This window comes from Protopterus annectens, chromosome 2.part0 (genome assembly GCF_019279795.1).
Source record: "Protopterus annectens isolate FY-2018-M chromosome 2.part0, PAN1.0, whole genome shotgun sequence".
NCBI classification, from domain to species: Eukaryota; Metazoa; Chordata; order Ceratodontiformes; family Protopteridae; genus Protopterus; species Protopterus annectens.
In genome coordinates this window covers 1,160,166,784-1,160,185,917 of record NC_056728.1, presented here as the reverse complement: position 1 = coordinate 1,160,185,917, position 19,134 = coordinate 1,160,166,784, and the positions used below count along the sequence as shown (strand labels likewise).

Sequence of the window (19,134 nt, the reverse complement as noted above, 5' to 3'; positions counted from 1 at the left end):
GTCCACTGAGTGGCGCACAGCTACAGTTATCCCACTCCACAAGGGGGGATCTACCTTGGATCCTGGGAACTACCACCCCATCAGTCTGATGAGCCTGATCTCCAAGGCCATGGAACGTATTATCATGGAACTTATAAACAAAGACATTGGCAACCTTTAAACACTGGACCCTACCTAGTTTGGATTCGTGAAGGGCCGCTTTTGTTTCCTGAACCTGATTAACTTCTTTGAGTCAGTCTCCAGAGCTGTGGATGAGGGACCTTGCCAAGGCCTTAGACACCATTCCCCCACTCTGGAATCATAGATAAACTTACTAAGTTGGGCATTAATTCTTACATCACTTGATGGGTTTCCAACTGGCTTACTGATGGAACCCACACTGTAAAAGTAGCTGACTCCAAATCCAGCTCCAGACAAGTGGAGGACCTCTGGGTTCAGTCCTGGGACCGCTCTTGTTTGGCATCTACGTCTCTGAAGTACAAGCCAACACCAAGGGACTCTGGCTAACAAAGTTCACAGACGACTGCAAACTGGGAGCCATTATTGAATCCCCAAATGATGTGGATATTCAACAAAAGGGCCTTACAGAAACAGATTCTTGGTGCCAGAGCCATGGGCTCAAACTCAATGCCAAGAAATGTATAGTTATCCCCTTTGGGAAAAAACATGTACCCATGAATTACCACATAGGTGGCAGTACACTAAACACCGAAAGTGTGATGAGACTTAGGGTCACAGGTGGACAGTGCTCTCACCTTCGATAACTACATCGCCACAGCAGTCAGGAAATCCTTCTATGTGGCACACCTCATGAAAAAGGAGGTCATTGTCCCACTGTACTCATCCCTCGTTAGACCCATTATGGAATACAATGCCCCATTTGGTATGTACCTCTCAAGACATCTGCAACAACTGGAAGGACTGCAGAAGTACCTCACTAAAAGAATCACAGGCCTAAAGCAGATGCCGTATGCTGACCATCTAAAAAAACTCCAGCTATACTCTGTCGCATATTATCTACTCAGAGGCAATCTCTGCTTAACATACAAGGCCATGTCAAACCCAGAGTTGGTGGACATGCTACACTTAAAGAAATCCCATTCCCTCAGAGCCACACGCTCCAGGGATCTAAACCTTGTCATCACAATGAACAAAACATGCTGGAGGGATAGGTTCCTGACCCAGAGACTCCCCAGACTCTGGAAAGACTGCCCATACATGTCAAGCAGAGCGCCTCTTTGGCCCTCTTCAAAAGGAACTTTGACGATTGGATGGGATATAGGAAATTCACCCCAGGCATCACGTCAGTCGCCCTGCTAGACAGGGGTCCAGGAAAGTAAATATTGTGGGAAGACATAGCCAGGGAATTGTTATGGCTAGGCTTGTATAGGCCCTAGGGCTGATAGCCTAGTACCAACCTTTGAACCTATGTATGTATGTATATATGTGTGTGTGTGTGTGTGTGTGTGTGTGTGTGTGTGTGTGTGTGTGTGTGTGTGTGTGTGTGTGTAAATATATATATATATATATATATATATATATATATATATATACACACACACATATATAGAGGTTGATTTATTACACACACTTGCACTCAGTCTTTACTTCTCGAAAAGTCAGCTTGATGATTGTTCCCCTACCACCACAAAAAAATAGATGCCACTTTATGCATGTGCTTATGTTCACAGGCACATACACAACCTACTTTCTCAGACTTATGATACATCTGTGAAACATTCAACAGTGTTGGTACAAATGCTATGCGTTTGCATACATAGCTTGTTTCCCAGCCAGAAGATATCCACTAATTCCAACTCATGATGAAGGTGAACACACCTCTCAAGCTTTTAACTCCGCATAGATGAAGCCAAAAAAAGAGTGGAGGAACAAAGGCATAAAGTCAGGGAAAGAGTTTAAACATTATATGTACTTAAAAATTTACTAGAATAAGAATAACAAAGTGTGCATTAGTGTGCATTTTGTGAAGGATATGAAGTCTGAAGCTCAAATATCTGCCGTTAGTAACTGCAGTTCTCATCAATTTGCCATAAAAACATGAGGTAAAATCAGAGATGTTTTGGGAAGTCAGGTGCATTTCACAGGTATGGATGAAAAGAGTGTCGTCAAATAAAAGAAAAAGTTCTCATACACATGTGGAAATCTCCCACCTACAGCAGACCATAGCAATGATTATTTCACTGTATTCTGCTTTCACAGATTGCCTCCTCATCCCCTTCCACCGTCCTAGCAATAATGATTGCCTTACTGTGTTTTTCTTTTATCATTTACTGCTATTCTCGACCCATCTTCATAACAATTACTTTAAACATTAATCAGACAGTTCTGTGCATAGAGCTCAACCTTCGCTATGCATTTTACACCAGTGTGCTACTTGTAATACTTTTAATCCACTTCTTTGCATTAGCCCATTGAATGTGGAGCTTGTGTGTTTCCTGTGTAACAGTTCTCTGTGCAGGACTACTGTAAACAAATGCAAGAATAACTTCCTCTTAGAATCTGAACTGATTCCATAATGGCCAATTTAATGCTATAGTTTACTAACAATGAACAACTACATTACAGCAGATATGTCATGTTTAACAGCTCCAAAAACATAAAAACAACCACAATAGAACCTGTGATTCCTACACAACCTACATTCCAGCTTAACCCACAAATCTAACTACTCAGTAAAGGATATCATATATATATATATATATATATATATATATATATATATATATATGTATACATATATATATATATATATATATATATATATATATATATATATATATACATATATATGTGTGTGTGTGTGTGTGTGTATATATATATATATATATATATTTTTTTTTTTTTTTCTAATACCTCAATAACATCACAGGAAAAATACAAGCACTGCTATGTCACTTAAAAATCAGTTAATGTCCAAAAGATTCACTATGCCTCCACAGCAAATTCCTTTACAAAAACAGTTATAGGCATTCATAACGCAGAATCAGATTTGCATAATGTATGAATGTAAGTAAAGAAACAGTCCATGCAAACCAGAGCACAATAAAATTAAAGTATAATCTATTAATATTTATAGATTGAAGTAGCATAAGGCCTTTTGAAAATAAGACAGTATGAAAATTCAGTGAGTTTTAGTTAAAAGAAAAAAACAATTCAGTGAGTTTTAGTTAAAAAAAAAAAAAAAAAAAAAAAAAAAAAAGTTCACTGCATATTTAAAACAAAAAGACAGCACACTCCTCACTTTTCCGTAATGTATACCTGAAGCAGTCATTAAATAAAAACGATTCAAGCTTTGCCTCATCTCAAGCAAAGCTGTACATAAAGCTCTGCAATTATAGTCCGGGAACATTGGAAAGAAAGCAAACCACATGCCTTTTTGAAAACATAACTATTGAAAAAACATCATCCACCCACCAATTAAAATGAGCCAATTGTCATATCTATGTTTAAAATAGCTGTGCTTCCTGCTGGATCGCTAATACCACCTCCCATTGCAGTGTCAGTAAATCAACGTGAATATCTTCTGACAAGACCAGACTTAGGCTAACAGAAATTACATGCAGACTGCAGGTCCAGTCTCAATCAAATACTTAAATCAGGGCAGTGGCTCTGCTCATTCCCACCTCATAAACTTGATGAAACACAAGCCCAAGCTGAGCCTGTACTCAGGCTTGAGCTTTTCTCGAGTCAGTTCTGGTGCACCCACCTGTACCTACAAGGTCTTGTTTTTCCCTCATCACTGCCTGATGCTTTTTTTTTTGCCTAAACTTCTGGCATTTATCAAGTTGAAATTGCACCCCTTTCTGCCTGTCTTCTCTCCAGTTTTCACCTTTTTCCACTCACTCTCTTCACCCTGTGTAACATTTGACTCATGGCCTGCGTCATAGCCTTATTTATGTCTGTACCTACCTACCTAATCTGCTTCCCATATCTACTTGCTCATTGGCCTTTACCCTTTGTGTTTGCTTCCCTAAATTGTACTGTTGTCCTTTTCCTCCTGTCAGTCAGTTCATTGCTCTGTCCACATTCATTTAACAGTATAATTAACCTTTTCTTTCCAGATATTAACAAGGCTGTCCCACCAGTAAAACTTGATGGCATAGAATTCTATCCTTCGTTGACTGACTGTTAGAAAGTGGACAGATGAGGACAAATGTGGACTGAGCCATGCGTTGTAGTCCGAGGTATTAGCCTTCATTGCCGCAATATCACTTGACATTGGTAGCACTTCATAAAAGGCCAGTCAAAACACCGGCAGTCTGCAGGTTGTGACTTCTTCATATGTCATTCTCTGTACTTAAGAGTGAAGTTTGCTTTATTTAATAATGTTAGTATTTTTGTGGAAATGTGACAAGTGAGATGAGATGCCGTAATTTTCATTCCTTTTTGATGTTGTCATTAGTTTTGTGATAGTATGCTGTGGAATTCATAACTGTCAATGTACCATATGATTGCAGTAGAAAAAAGTATAATTAAGGAAATGGTCCCTCTTTATCTTTAAACATTGCCAGTGGTATTTATTTTGTATTCACAAACAGTTTGTGTTCTTGTTTGTATTTCTGTGAAGAACAGTACGAGTGGCAAACTGATATGGAATAGGATAACCTGGAGAAATCTAATTTTTTGTTACAGCTTCACACAGTTTCGCATCATTTTGGGAGATTTTGATTTCTCTGCGATTGAAGAAGCAAACCGAGTGTTGGGGCCTCTCTATTTCACTACCTTTGTCTTCTTAATGTTTTTCATACTTCTGGTATGTATTTACTTTTGGATCAGAAGGCAGTAGGCGGCATTGTTTGTTTGCTAACTTACTCTCCATAGAAGTTGGGCTAATGCAAATTTATAGAGTATTACTAGGATTCTGCATTTTTCTTGTATAAAGTAAGTGGATGGACTATTAGCTCTTTTCTACACTATTGTGAGAAAAGTACCTATTTGCTTGGAAAAATGTAAGTAATCTCAGGTATGTGCTTAGTCAGTGCTCATACAAAAATGCAGGAACCTAAAACATGAATCTGTTTATATTAAAGATAGTAAAACACTCTTTCCCGTTTCATTTTCATTCTTTTCTGATGTCTTGGAAACCATTCCTTGGTATGTGGTGTTTTGACTTCTTTAATTTTTAAAACAGTGGAGTCTGATATTAAGCCTTGATTAGAACATGCACCCTAATGAAACTTCTCGCCCTACAGTTGTCATAAGCTGTACCTTCTAATTATGTCTAAGTGGCTGGCTCAGAATTTCAGTGTAATGTTTCTTCAGTGGATTTATTTTTTGAGACGCTTTTGAGGACAGTCCAAATGATTTCACCTACTCCTTACTGGTGTGATTTTTTCCCCAGTGTATTTTGTGTACCTAAGCATTTAAATTCCACAACAAACCACCATCTGCAATGCTGCTGTTTTAAACACATTGTTTCCCTGGTAAGTTATGTCTCACCAGAAAGCTGACCTGCCATATCTATATAGAATGAAGCTGAATAACCTGTTTCATCTGAGCAGCTAAAAATGTAAACAAGTAAATAAAGATGCAGAAAACATGTTACTTACCAGGGGCAGGCCTTCTATTGTCCTCAGTCTGTGTGAATGTGTGATTCCTGCACAGTTGTGGCAGATAGTGGTTTTATTGGTCAGACTCTTAATAAGGTAAAGCATCTTTGAGATGACTTGTATGGCACCTTTGTGGTGAGCAAACATGTTCTACCTTCTATATCTTATTTATTGAAACCCCTCTGAAATTTGTGCTTCATATGTAAAATTTCCTTAATTAAAGTGAAATATGTTATAAAAATTCATTTTAAGAAAATAAATCCCCAAAAATTTCTAAAACTAACTTTATCATCTGAAAGATCATTGATCCAGCCTAGCAACATGGCCAAGGTGACAATGCAAGATAATGTTGGAGGACATTGTAAGTGCCAAAGGTCTCATTAAGGACCATCCTCCAATAAATAAAATATATGAATGTGACATCACCTACCTAAATTAGTAAGACAGGAGAAATAGTGCAGGAAATCTCTGCAGTGCTTAGTTTCCACTCAGATGCAGTCCTACAACTGGGAGAGGTAAACACTGAGCTGAAGGGCCATATGGACACTTTGAAAGTTTACCTGGATTATCTAGAACCCACTTAGCAGAATACGAAGGCAGATCTCGCTGTAGGAATGTGAGAATCACTCGTGTACCACAGCAGTTCGAGAGTGCACACTGTAAAGAATTGGACATTTAACATCCTAGATCAGTTGTTATATATTTCAAGACATAATGAATTAAAAGAAAAATGTTTTGGCCATTTTACAGAAGCCCTGGAATAAACTATTATGGGCAAAAAAGTGGATTTAAAATGTGGATCAGGGCTATCTGTGAGTGACTCCATAGTAAGACAGACAGATGTCCCACTCAGCAGGCTGGACAACAAGAAAGTCACGCCCAGCTGCCTGTCAGGTGCCAGGATCTGCCAAGTCATGCACACACTCAAGTCTCTCAACAAGAAGTACAGTTATACCTCTGTCATAGTCCATGTTGGAGTAAATGGCTTGAGACGTACCTCACTGGACTTTGAAGAGAGATATGACTGAGCTTTCAGATTGTGTCCCAGACAGGTATGTCCCTACCGCTAAGCAACATTCTACCTTCACCCAGGATGATGCCTCAATGCAAACAAAAATTATCAACTTCTGCAGTTGGCTTAACTACTGGAGTCAGTCCAGGGGGATCCAGTATTTGTCAGCCTGGGATGATATGGTCGAGAGACCATGCTGCTTTGCCAAGGAATGGTCTTCATCTTTCACTTCTTAGCTTTCAGTTACTGGCCAAGGTACTTACCTTTCTCATAGTGCCTTTTAGACAGTATCATAAATTCCCAAACGTAAAAATATCCTCCAAAGACAAACTCAAGGTCTTGCTGCTTAATGCTAGGAGTCTAAGTCCAAAGCTACACTCAATGCAGACACTTCTAACATTGAAAGATGTTGATGTTTGTGGAGTCACAGAGACATGGTATAGGGCCACAGAGAGTACTCCGGCCATGAAAGGCTATGATGCATTCCACATGTTCAGGCCACAAAATGGGCATGAATGAACCAGAGGAGGAGGTGTACCCATCTTCATAAGACAAATGCACTTCAAGATTGGTTAAACAGTACAACTCCCTTGACTTACTCCAAGTCCAACTAGGTGTAGGAAAGACCCCGCCTCTACATCATTGTTAGCTACAGGTCCCCCAACATGAACCATGAAAGCCACACTGCCTTCCTGGACCTACTTGAGTCAGTCATAATACAGCCAAATATCCCTGGTCATGGGTGACTTTAAATATCCTTCCATTGACTGGGATACATGAAACACGTTTGCCCTAAGGTTCCTGGACTTTGTAAACATGAACAGTTAGTCCACACCCCACCAGCGGCTTGAATGTCCTTGACCTAGTACTCACCAGTATGGAGATCGCTGTACCACTCCTTGTGTCAGACCTTCCCTAGTAAGTTCCCTAGTCAGTTATGTTCCATATACTAATCGTACCTGACCCCCCCCCCCCATCGCCCCGATCAAAAAGATTGAAAAATTTCTCCAAAGCAAACTATAGACTCCTAAGTTATGGCATAAGTAGATTCAAACCCCCTGTCACCACTGACAGTAAATACTGCTATACAGAGGTGTAAACAAATGCCCTTTGTAAACACCTTTACAAGTGTGTAGACTTAGCCATACCAGAACAGATCAAAATTTACTCATGAAAAAACAAGCTTCCCTGGTGGACATGTAGCACAAATAGATTGTACAACAAGAGAAATAAACTGATGCCCAGGAAAGAGGGAACGGTCTTAGCAGAAGAGCACCCTCCATAGCTTGAACAAGTAAATTAGACATCTTTTAAAGTCCTCTAAAGCAAATTATGAAACTAAATTAGCATCTATAGCTAAGGATAATCACAAGGCATTCTTTAGCTATGTCTGGAATCTAAATGGGAAGGCCCAGCTTTGCACCAAATTAATAGGGGATGATATCACTCGTACTGAACCTGAGGAAATTGCCAACCTGCTAGCAGACAGGTTTTGTGAAAATTTCACACCCTATCTCCACCAATCATACCCCAAAGCATACCTGTCACCAGTTCTCTACCTATTATCTCCAAAGAACAGGTCATAACCACACTCGCCAAGGCCAAAAACACAGCCTCTGTGGGGCTGGATAACAGCCCAGGCTGCTTACTAAATGGTCTAAAGCAAGACTTAGCAGAACCACTGGTACTGTGTTCAACCACAGTCTAAGTACTGGCTTTGTCCCGTCAGAATGGAAAACAACAACCATAATCCCTTTACACAAAGGGGGTCCCTCAACCGATCTGGAGAACTAAAGACCCATAATCCTGACCAGCTTCATCTGTAAGGCCATGGAGATAATCATTTTGGACATTATCAACAAGGACATTGGTGTCCTTCAAACTCTTGACCTAACCCAGTATGGCTTTGTTAAGAGCAGATCATGCCAGTTAAACCTAGTGGAATTTTTCAAGAGCATCACTAAAGCCCTGGATTAAGGCATATCAGTACATACTGCCAATCTTGACTTGGCCAAGGACTTTGACACAATCCCCTACTCAGGTATCATTGAGAAACACACCCAGCTGAAGATCAATTAACCCATACATCATTAGATGAATAGCCAACTGGCTTATCAATAGAATGCATAGAGCAAACGTTGGGGATCCAGCTCTACCAGCAGACCTGTTGCCAGTGGTGTCCCACAAGGATCTGTGCGGGGCCCCCTACTGTTTAGAACCTATTTCTCAGAACTTTAGGTGAAAACAGATGAAATGTGGCTCACCAAGTTCGCTGACAACTGCAAACTGGGTGGAATTATTGAATCCCCAAACAATGTCAACATACTACAAAATGGGCTTACATACATAAATGATTGGTGCCAAAGACACAGACTTAAACTTAACTCAAAAAATGCATTATTATCCCTATTGGTAAGGAAGTCCCTGCAAATTATATTATTAATAATATCCCCCTGAGTTCCAACCGAATGGTGAAAGATTTGGGAATGTAGGTTGATAGCAACCTCAGCTTTCATCATCATGTGTCCACAGTGGTAAAGAAGGCATTTTAAATTGTACACCTCATAAGTAAAGGCACAGCACCCAAGACTAAGGATGTTATCACTCTACTGTACTCGTCCCTCATCAGACCAGTGATGGAGTACTATGCTCCCTTTTGCATGTACCTCACCAGACACCTGCTGCAGCTGGAGAGAGTTCAGAGGTTTCTCACCAAGAAAATCCGGGGACATCAACACATGACCTACATGGACAGACTGAAGGCCCTGTCACTGTACTCTGTGTTGTATAGACTGCTGAGAGGTGACTTGTGATTGACCTACAGACCACTCTTGAACCCTTCCTTGATGGAAATGCTGCACCACTGCAGAACAAATGGGACAAGACTGGCTCATTCTAAGGACCTTAACCTAGCCTACGACATCAACAGGACGTGCTGGAGAGGCAGGTACGTCTCCCAGAGATTGCCACCCCTGTGGAACAAACTCACAATTCATGTGAAACCGAGCTCCTCAATGACCCTATTTAAGTGTAACTTGGACAGTTAGATGGGAAATCGTAACTGTACCCCAGGGGGTTCACCTATGTCACTCTCAGACATGGTCAATCAGTGCTGATCATGGATTTGCTAATATGGACTGTATATCTTTGTTTATAAGGGAGCAATGGTACAACATGGCTAGACTTGAAAAGGCCCAAGGACCCTTAGCTTATTAACCTCCTGTGATCCTATGAGAGTAAACTTTATTCCAATTGTAAGAAAGTGTTGAGCAGTAAATGAGTCAGGTTGCTATACCCAGGTACAATACGTATATTTCTGACAGCGAATACTGTGACCTACATAGATCCCAATGAGGCTGAATTTGTCTTGAGAAAACATGAAAACAGGAAACTGTAATCTCCTAGTGCTGGTATAGAGGCATTAAGGGATGGATTAGTGACTTCTGAGTAAAGGGTATCTGCAGTCAAGACAACAGGCAGAAGGGATTTGCTCCAACTCTAAGTAACAATCAGTGAGACTCTAACTGATACAGGAAACAATTACAGATGGTGAACTCTTTTTTGAAAAGTTACTGTTTTGTTTCCTGTTGTAAGCAAAAAGGGGAGATGTTTTTCTCTATGATGGAATAGTAATAGATACAGAAAAAGGAAAACAGACTCTGGGTAAAACTAATAATCAGGTGAAAGCGCATTGTAAATTTTGTTTGGCATCTAGGAACAAACGTATGGTGAAGTGTGGAAATGTTTCAGTTAAATTCTCATTATGTTGCTTGACTCTTTTAAAATGTCAAAATGTTTAATTTCAAGAAAAAGGTGTATGTGATGCTTAAGATGCTTGTTAATACCTTTCATTATAGTAATCAAGATGTAGAAATGCCCTCTGGAATACCAATGATTTTCTTTTAACTCTCTGTATTAAGTGGGAATTTTCATTATTCCTTATGTACTTTCAAAGCAGTCCCAGAAATAGGTATATATGATGAATGTCTTTTCCTTGTGTCACCTGATGAGCAAAACCTGGAGGAAGCAGGAGTGCAGATCAGTATCTCTAAAATGTAAAATATACATAGCGCCCATTTAGGTGGCAAGCAGAGATATCATAAAGGAGGGGTGGTTCCTGCCTTGGAAGACGCTGGGGAACATTTTGCATAACTGTGTGTTCATTTATTCTTTGACAAGGTCAGGTCTGAAGCCATAAGGAAGAGGGAAATCCATATATTATTTAATGAAAGTGAAGATGAGGTTGGTATACAAGTTTCTGCTGTCTTTCATCACTATGAAAAGAGAATAGGTGGGAAAGAATCTGGGATCAGTAAAACATAAGAATCAGCAGTAGATGAATAACTGGTTAGGGAGTGGAAGTAAAAGCATATGTGGACTTGGGCAGGTGTTTTGGATAATGACAAAAGTATGTTAAGGTGTCTTGCAGGGTAGTCTTTGGTATTGTTCATAGGTTCATAGGTTCATACTAGGCTATCTGCCCTAGGGCATTTATAAGCCTAGCCAGAGTGTGTATGGCTTTCGCCACCCATATTAAATTAATTTTGCTATGCCCTTTTTCCAGGTTAGTATACTGTGCCTCTGTCTAACAGTGACACAGAAGTGATACCCGGGGTAAACCTATGATCCCCCATCCACTCATCAAGATTCCTCTTGAAGAGAGTCAATGAGGGACTCTGCCTAACCTGGACTGGGATTTTATTCCAGAGTGAAGGGAGCCTCTGGGTTATGAATCTGTCCCTCCAGCATGTCCTATTTATTTCAGTGCTGAGGTTCAAGTCCCTCGAGTGCGTAGCTCGATGGGATTTGAATTTTCTGAGGTGCAGCATGTCCATTAATTCCGGGTTGGACATGGCTTTGTACGTCAGGCACAGATCGCCTCTGAGCAGGCGATATGCCACTGAGTAGAGCTGGAGTTTCTTTAACCGGGCAGCATACGGCATCTGTTTGAGCCCCTTGATCCTCTTGGTGAGGTACTTTTGGGGTCTTTCCAGTTGCTGCAGGTGTCTGGTAAGGTACATCCCAAAAGGGGCATTGTACTCAATTATGGGCCTGATGAGGGATGAGTAAAGAGGCACGATGACCTCCCCTGATCTAGATGTGAATCCCTTCATGATTAGGTGGGCTATATAAAATGTTTTTCTAACCACTTTGGCCACGTGGTTGTCAAATGAGAGATTGAAATAAACTTGGGTCCCCAAGTCCCTAATTACTTCTTCTGTACTTAATGGATTACCACCTATGTGGTAATTTGTGGGCACTTTGTTTTTGCCAAAGGGGATGACTATGCACTTTTTGGTGTTTAGCTTGAGGCCATGGCTCTGGCACCAGTTTTCTGTTTCTATGAGGCCCTTTTGGAGGATGCTTGTGTCGGCTGGAGAGTCTGTTATGGCGCCCAGTTTGCAGTCATCTGCAAACTTGGTCAGCCACAGTCCTTCCATGTTGGCCTGTACCTCCAAGAAATATATACCAAACAAGAGAGGTCCCAGGACTGAGCCTTGTGGGATGCCACTTGTAACTGGTTTGGAGTCTGACATGGCTCCAGCTATTCTAACCATGTGGGTTCTGTCCTTGAGCCAGTTTGCAACCCATCTAGTGACATAGGGGTTTATATTTAAGCTGGTGAGCTTATCTATAATGCCCGAGTGGGGTATTGTATCAAAGGCTTTTGCGAGGTCCAGGTAGGCTGTGTGGACCACCTTCCCCTCGTCAATGGCCTTGGTGACTGTTCCAAAGAAATCAACAAGGTTCAAGAGGCAGGATCTGCCCTTAACAAAGCCGAACTGGGTAGGATCCAGTGTCTGCAGGTCCCCAATATCTTTATTTATAAGGTCCACGATGATCCTTTCCATAGCTTTGCAGACCAAGCTAGTGAGACTTATGGGGCGATAGTTTCCAGGATCCGTTGAGGCACCACCTTTGTGGAGAGGGACCACTGTTGCTGTACGCCACTCTTTGGGTACATATCCTGTAGTAAGGCTGAGATTGAACAGTAGTTTTAGGTTTGGGTTTAGCTCTTCTCGGAGTTCATGTAGGACGCAGCCTGGGACACCGTCTGGTCCCATTGATGCTGTGTTTCTTGCTTTGGAGAGGGCAGCTCTTACCTGAGCATCTGAGATGTCAGGGGCAGCACTCTGCTGGGATAGATATTAGCCCTTTTGGTGGGGGGGAGAAGTTTGCGCTGAACCTGTCAGCTAGGATGTTGGCAATGTCTGTGGGTTCGGTGTATTTTTTATCATTTTGGACTAATTCTGAGCATATCTGGGAATTCCCACCCAGGTTCCTAACATAACTAAAGAACGCCTTGTGATTATCCTTAGTGTCCAGTGCAATATTTCTCTCGAAGCTGGCCTTAGATGATTTTATGAGTGCCCGTAGTTTTTTGCTAATACTGATCAGAGATGCCTTCCCTTTTTGGGATTTTGCTCTATCATGTAGTAGCTTCCTCCTTCTATTGTATAGTTTGTTTATGGCTGGGGTCCACCAGACAGGACATCTGCCTTTGGAGGATTGGGTCTTGGTTTTATCTGGGATTGCATGATCCATGCATTCCTGAAGGTGTTCATAGAATGCGTTTATAAAGGATTTTGCGGTCTGGGCCGTATTATCCACAGGCCCGGGGGCTTTGAAGAATTCCACCTTGTTTTGAGGAGTGTGAAATTTGCTTTAGAGAAGTTTTTCACTGTGGTTTTCTGGGCATGGGGTGGGGTCGGGATGTGAATATCCAGTGAGATTAGTTCATGGTTTGATCTTACCAGTGAGGGATACACTTCTGGTCTGGAGCATAGAGTCCCTATGTTGGTGATGATCAGGTCCAGTATGTTTTCCCCTCTTGTGGGAGTGGTAACAAGTTGTTCTATAGCATTTGAGTTTATAAATTCTAGGAACCTTTCGGCTAGGGTGTTGGAGCTAGAGTAATGCTCCCAGTCTATGGTTGGGTAGTTGAAGTCACCCAATATAATGGTGTTTGGAGAGACCTTCATATTTTCCAGTGTTCTCAGGAAAGCCGAGTGGGGTTCCTGGGTTTGGGAGGGTGGTCTATAGCAGGCTATAAACTGGAATGCAGTTTTACCCACTGTTAGTTGCACATGGATAGTCTCTGATGCTTCATGCTGTGCCACCAACCTGGAGGTCTGGGTATCTTTGACGAATATTGATACTCCCCCTCATTTGTGGTTCGGTCCAAGTTTTGGGGCCGAAAAGCATGGTATGAGGTATAACCTGGTAGTGCTGGGGTGCTCTCGAGAGCCTTGAACCAGGTTTCTGTTACTGCACAGATATCGGTGTTCTCCATGCTAAGGAGAGTTTCGTGCATCTTGAGGTTTAGACTTCTGGCGTTGAGTAGCATTACTCTTAGTTTCTTATCCCTTGTGATACCTATGGAGGTGGGTTTGTCTTTTGAGCCTTGCCTAAAAAGGCACTATGGGGTAGCAATAGCCTTTGCCAATATCCGAAAGCCCAGGGGTGACAGGTGCAAGCCGTCCCTAGCGAAGCATCGTGGCTTGTCGAGCATGTCATCCCAGGCTGACAGGCATTGGATTCTCTTTGAATGACACCAATACTTAAGCCAATTGTTGAAATTGATAATCTTGTCTTCATACTGTGGCATCATCCTTGGTGAGGGTAAGATGCTACTCAAGGTCAGGGTCATACCGGCCTGGGCTACATGCTCAGAGAGCTCCTCTATGTCTCTTTTCATGTAGTCCAGGGAGGTACGTCTCAGGTCATTCACACCAGCATGGACAATGACTGGCGCTGAATGACCTCAACAACTCATTTAACAGGCATGGGGTACTTACTGTTATTATGAAATAGAAGCCATCAGTAGTTGCTTTCCAGGAAATTCACTTTGGATATTATGTGGCACCAAAAACTGCAGAGAATGGGCTTTACGGTGGGACAGTACTCCTGTCCAGGGGATAAAAAGGAGAGGAGTTACACTGCTTTCCCACATTTCTGATTTTACAATGGAAAACCATCTGGTGGACTGCAGAGGTAGGTATGTAGCAGTCAAAGGATTTTATGCCTAAGAAAAGCTAACTCGTAATGGCCACCAAGAACAAAAATAGGAGAAATATGTGACATTATGGCAGCAGTATTTGCATTTGGAAAGGCAACAGTAACCATAATGGAAGACTGGATTATAATTTTAGCAAGTGATGAGGTATCTAGATGTTCTAAATGGTGGACGTTGACATCCCAGGGAGGGTGTCTGAACCAGTATTTTAAATGGGTGAAATAGGTTAATATAATGGGGAGTTCCCGGAGTAATTTATTACATCCTGGTTATCCATTCTATTTAGCAGGACATAGAGAGTGGTCTAGAATAGATAAAATCTTTACTAAGAGAAGAAGTATGTGATGGAGCCTGCTGATCTAGAAGTGATGCTTCTCAGGCCGTGCTCTAATGATTATCCAGTTGAAATTTCCAGGACAATTTAACAAGCACTGGAGATTCCCAGCATAAAGAGTGGTTAGTAGGGACAACAAAAGATGTGATGGCAAAGATAGGGGAAATAACTGAACAAACATGGGATGAATACAAAGGAAAACTTAGGGATGTTCTTCGGGTTTCACTGTTGCAGTCATTACATTTGGGTAATCCTGCTGGCAGGTTGCCCTCAGTCGGCCTGAATTCCAAAGTCTTGGGTTCTGCGTCGGCTGCTGTCGCCCCTTCCCTGATGTCAGGTCGTCAAGGGTATAAAAGAAGCAGCCGAGGCCATTTTCTTCAGTCTTTCTTGCCGCATGGTGCCCGAAGCAGAAGCAGTTCGCAAGTACCGACTCCTGAGATTTTTGTGTTCGAGTTCCAGACACGAAGTCTTCAATAAAGCTAAGTACCCCGTTGGGAAACTTTTTGCTTGCTCCAGACCGATGTCAGAAAATGTTAATAATTGTATTTCTTGTGGAAAGCAAATACCTCATAAGGACTTTCATTTTTACTGCATTCCTTGCCTAGGCCCTGATCACAACTTTTCTGGTTGTCAGTTTTGTGCTAGATTTAACCAACGCACTATTAAGCTTTGGTATGATTTTGCTTTAAACTACTTTGGACGTCGATTTAATTATCCAGAAATGTTGTCAGATAGCCATCCAACTACCAGAGTTCACAAAAAATGCAAAGAAAAGGAGAGAGATAAACAACTGAGGTCCAAAACCGACGACAAAGCTTCTCCTAAGCCATTCACCAGTTCGCTGGTTCTCAGTGAGGTGCTTTCGCAGCCCCTGACGCCCGCTACTTTAGAGTCGCAGGCCGCTACCGACTCCCACGTGGAGTCGGCTATGCTGCTGGAAACTCAAGGTATTGGAGCCTAGGACACTATTCACTCAGATGGGTTCGGAGCCGCTGAGCAGGCACTGGCTTCTAAGGGTGTATTCAGACCTAAACATCTTTACATTAAACCGACTTCAGCTTCAAAGGCAAAGACTAAAGCACCTTCTAAAGCAAAGAAACAAACTCAAGAGCCACATGGACAGGCCTCTATGCCCAAAAAACAGATGCTCAAAATGGCCGAAGACTTGATTACCTTGATCAGGGGTTCCCATCCCCCTCCTGATAAGAGGCCTAGGCAAGAGACTGACTATGAATCTTCAGATCAGGTTTCTATTTCTTCTGAATAGTCTTCTGATCAGGAATATTCTCTTCCCCCCTATGAGGATTCTGATACTGACGAATTTATACCTTCAGCTTCTCCTACAGAGGACTATTCTTTTGGGGAAACCTTGCATACCATGAGGGAGCATTTCCACTGGGAGAGCCAAGATTTTTCAGAATCTAAAAAGAGGCTCAGGGATTTCCTTTTACTACCTCAACACAGGCTTCTAGCCATTCCACCTGTGTTAGACATTGTAGATGATGTGTTTTCGGAGCCTAGTCTAACCCCTGACTCCTTACCTCCAGCTCCTGTTAAGCCTGACAGATATTACAGGGTTCCTGACTCTCATAAATTCCTTTTTAAAAACCCTGCTGCAGACCCAGAAACTATTTCACAGGGTCCCAAAGGAGTTAAGGCTTCCGCTGCAAAAATCCCTACCACCTCTGACAGGGATTCTAGGGCACTGGATAGATGGGGAAATAAGGTTTACACATCTGCTACCTTGGCTATAAGGGCCTTAAACTGTCAGTTTCATATGCTTAAATATCAGCAACATGTCATGGCATTCCTTAAACAGAAAATGTTAAACTCTGAATGTACAGAAAACAAGGAAATGCAGGATTTATTGCATGCAGCTGAACAAGTTGGAAAGCATACTTTGCAATGTGGTTTTGATTCTTTGGAGGCCTCCTGCAGGGCCACAGTTACGGGTTCTGTAATTAGGAGGTATGCTTGGTTAAAGGAACAAAATCTGCCTGATCATGTCAAAGTTAAATTATTAGATGCACCTTTACAGCATGATACTTTGTTTGGTGTTAAGGCAGAAGAGGTGTTAAAGAAAATGGAGGATAAAGCTAAATCTAGATTTTTTACAAGTACAGCCACCTAGGTTTAGTAGACACTGGCCTACAAAGAATTGGTCCTTTCCTGTGTCAGACAGACCTCAAAGGGGCAGATCCAGACGCCCTAGAGGCAGATCCCAGGTGCAAGGTTCATACAGGTCAAAGCAATGGGGTGCTTTTACCTCCAAAGTTGGAGAAGACAAATCACAACCATATAGGAAACAGTCCCAATGACTTCCCCCTGCCTGCACCAAGCACTTATGTCCTGGCAGCACCCTTAGGGGGAAAATTAGCACTTTTTTTCTCAAAATTGGCACATTATAACCCAGGACAAGTGGGTTCTAAATATAGTGTCACAAGGCTACAAGTTCCATTTCCATACCCTGCCAAAGGCAAACGGCTGGCCAGATCTGCCAAAAAATCAACGGGCAGAGGTGCAAAAACAAGTCTCATCCCTCATGAACATGGGGGGCCATTCAACAAGTACCAGAGCAAGAGCAGGGACAAGGATTTTACTCGACTTTTCTTGGTACCCAGAAAGGACAAGGCTGGAGACCAATACTGGACCTATCTATTCTGAACACATTCCTGGATATACCAAAATTCAAAATGTTGACTTTGCAGCAGCTTCTGCCCATTCTGGGCAAGAATGCTTGGCTTGCGACTTTAGACTTAGAGGCGTACCTGCATGTCCCAATCAGACAATCATGCAGAAGATATCTCAGATTCAAGGCTGGCTCAATGCATTACCAATTCTCTGCACTGCCCTTTGGCTTATCTGCTGCGCCCAGGGTCTTTACAAAGTGCCTGGCACCAGTAATTGCATTCTGCAGACAAAGAGGAATACAAATATATCCTTACTTGGACGACTATCTAATTCAAGCAGAGAACAAGGACATTCTTCTACAGCATCTGGTGTTTGTGAAAAGACTTCTAACTTGCCTAGGGTACACAGTCAGCAAAAAGAAATCAAAACTAGTACCCGCTCAAGAGATAATATTCCTGGGTGCAAGCTTAAATACAACTGCCCAGATGGCTTATCTCACGCCAGACAAACAAAGGCAACTGATTACCTGTTACAAAATGTTGGCAACAAAGGCCCAGTTATCTGCAAGAAAAATTCTGCAGGCTTTGGGCTTCATGGCATCCTGCATCCTACTAATTCCATATGCAAGACTGCATATGAGGAAACTTCAGTGGTACCTAAAAAGTGTTTGGATTCAACATTGCCACAGCCTGGAAACAATGATTACTCTCATTCCCTATCTGCAACAGGAGTTTCGATGGTTGGCGAAAGCTTGTCACCAGAACAAGGGACAGCCATTCACATTACCCCCAGCCAGGCAGACACTAACAACGGATGCTTCAGATTATGCCTGGGTGGCCCACATGGCAGGAAGATGCATTCAGGGCACATGGTCCTCAAACCAAATGCATCTACATATCAATCAAAAAGAGATGCTAGCTGTTCAAAATGCCCTGACAGCCTTCAAGGACCTACTTCATCCAGGACAATTACTGATAAAGACAGACAACACCACGGTCATGTGGTATATAAACAAAACAGGGGGGCACACATTCTTGCCCCCTTTGCAGACTAACCATGACTGTGGGACACAGCATTGACTTACCAAGTACATCTGCAGGCACAGTTCCTGCCAGGAAAGGAAAACACTCTGGCAGACTAACTAAGCAGAAACCTCATGGATCCCCGCAAGTGGCAGCTGGATCCACAAGTCTTCAGCATGATAACAAGGAAATGGGGATGCCCGGACATAGATCTATTCGCCTCCCCTCACAACTACCAACTAAAAAGATTCTGCACAAGGACTTATCACAGACAAGCATTGAAAGTGGACGCCCTTTCAGCTGGAAAAACCTATCAGTATATGCCTTTCCTCCACTGCCTCTCCTCCCCAAGGTACTCCTAAAGGTCAGACAGGAGAAGCCAAAGATGATACTGATTGCCCCAGACTGGCCCCGCCAGTACTGGTATCCAATCTTAAGAAACTTGTCCCAATGCCCAGCTTGGACCTTACCTCAAATACCTCATCTACTGTCCCAGCAAAACAATCAGATCCTGCACAGCCAATTCAGTACTTTAAACCTAGCAGCAT

At 42.2% G+C, this 19,134-nt stretch overlaps 1 protein-coding gene across 2 annotated transcripts in view; it reads left to right on the top strand.

The window, feature by feature from the left end:
* The window catches only part of PKD2 (polycystin 2, transient receptor potential cation channel), a 922,997-nt gene that overhangs the window by 774,166 nt on the left and 129,697 nt on the right, over nt 1–19,134 (top strand). For both annotated transcript variants that reach the window (XM_044061361.1, XM_044061360.1), the window contains exon 9: nt 4,654–4,774. In XM_044061361.1, coding sequence (XP_043917296.1) covers nt 4,654–4,774 — 121 coding nt within the window. The remainder of the gene's footprint in view (nt 1–4,653; nt 4,775–19,134) is intronic.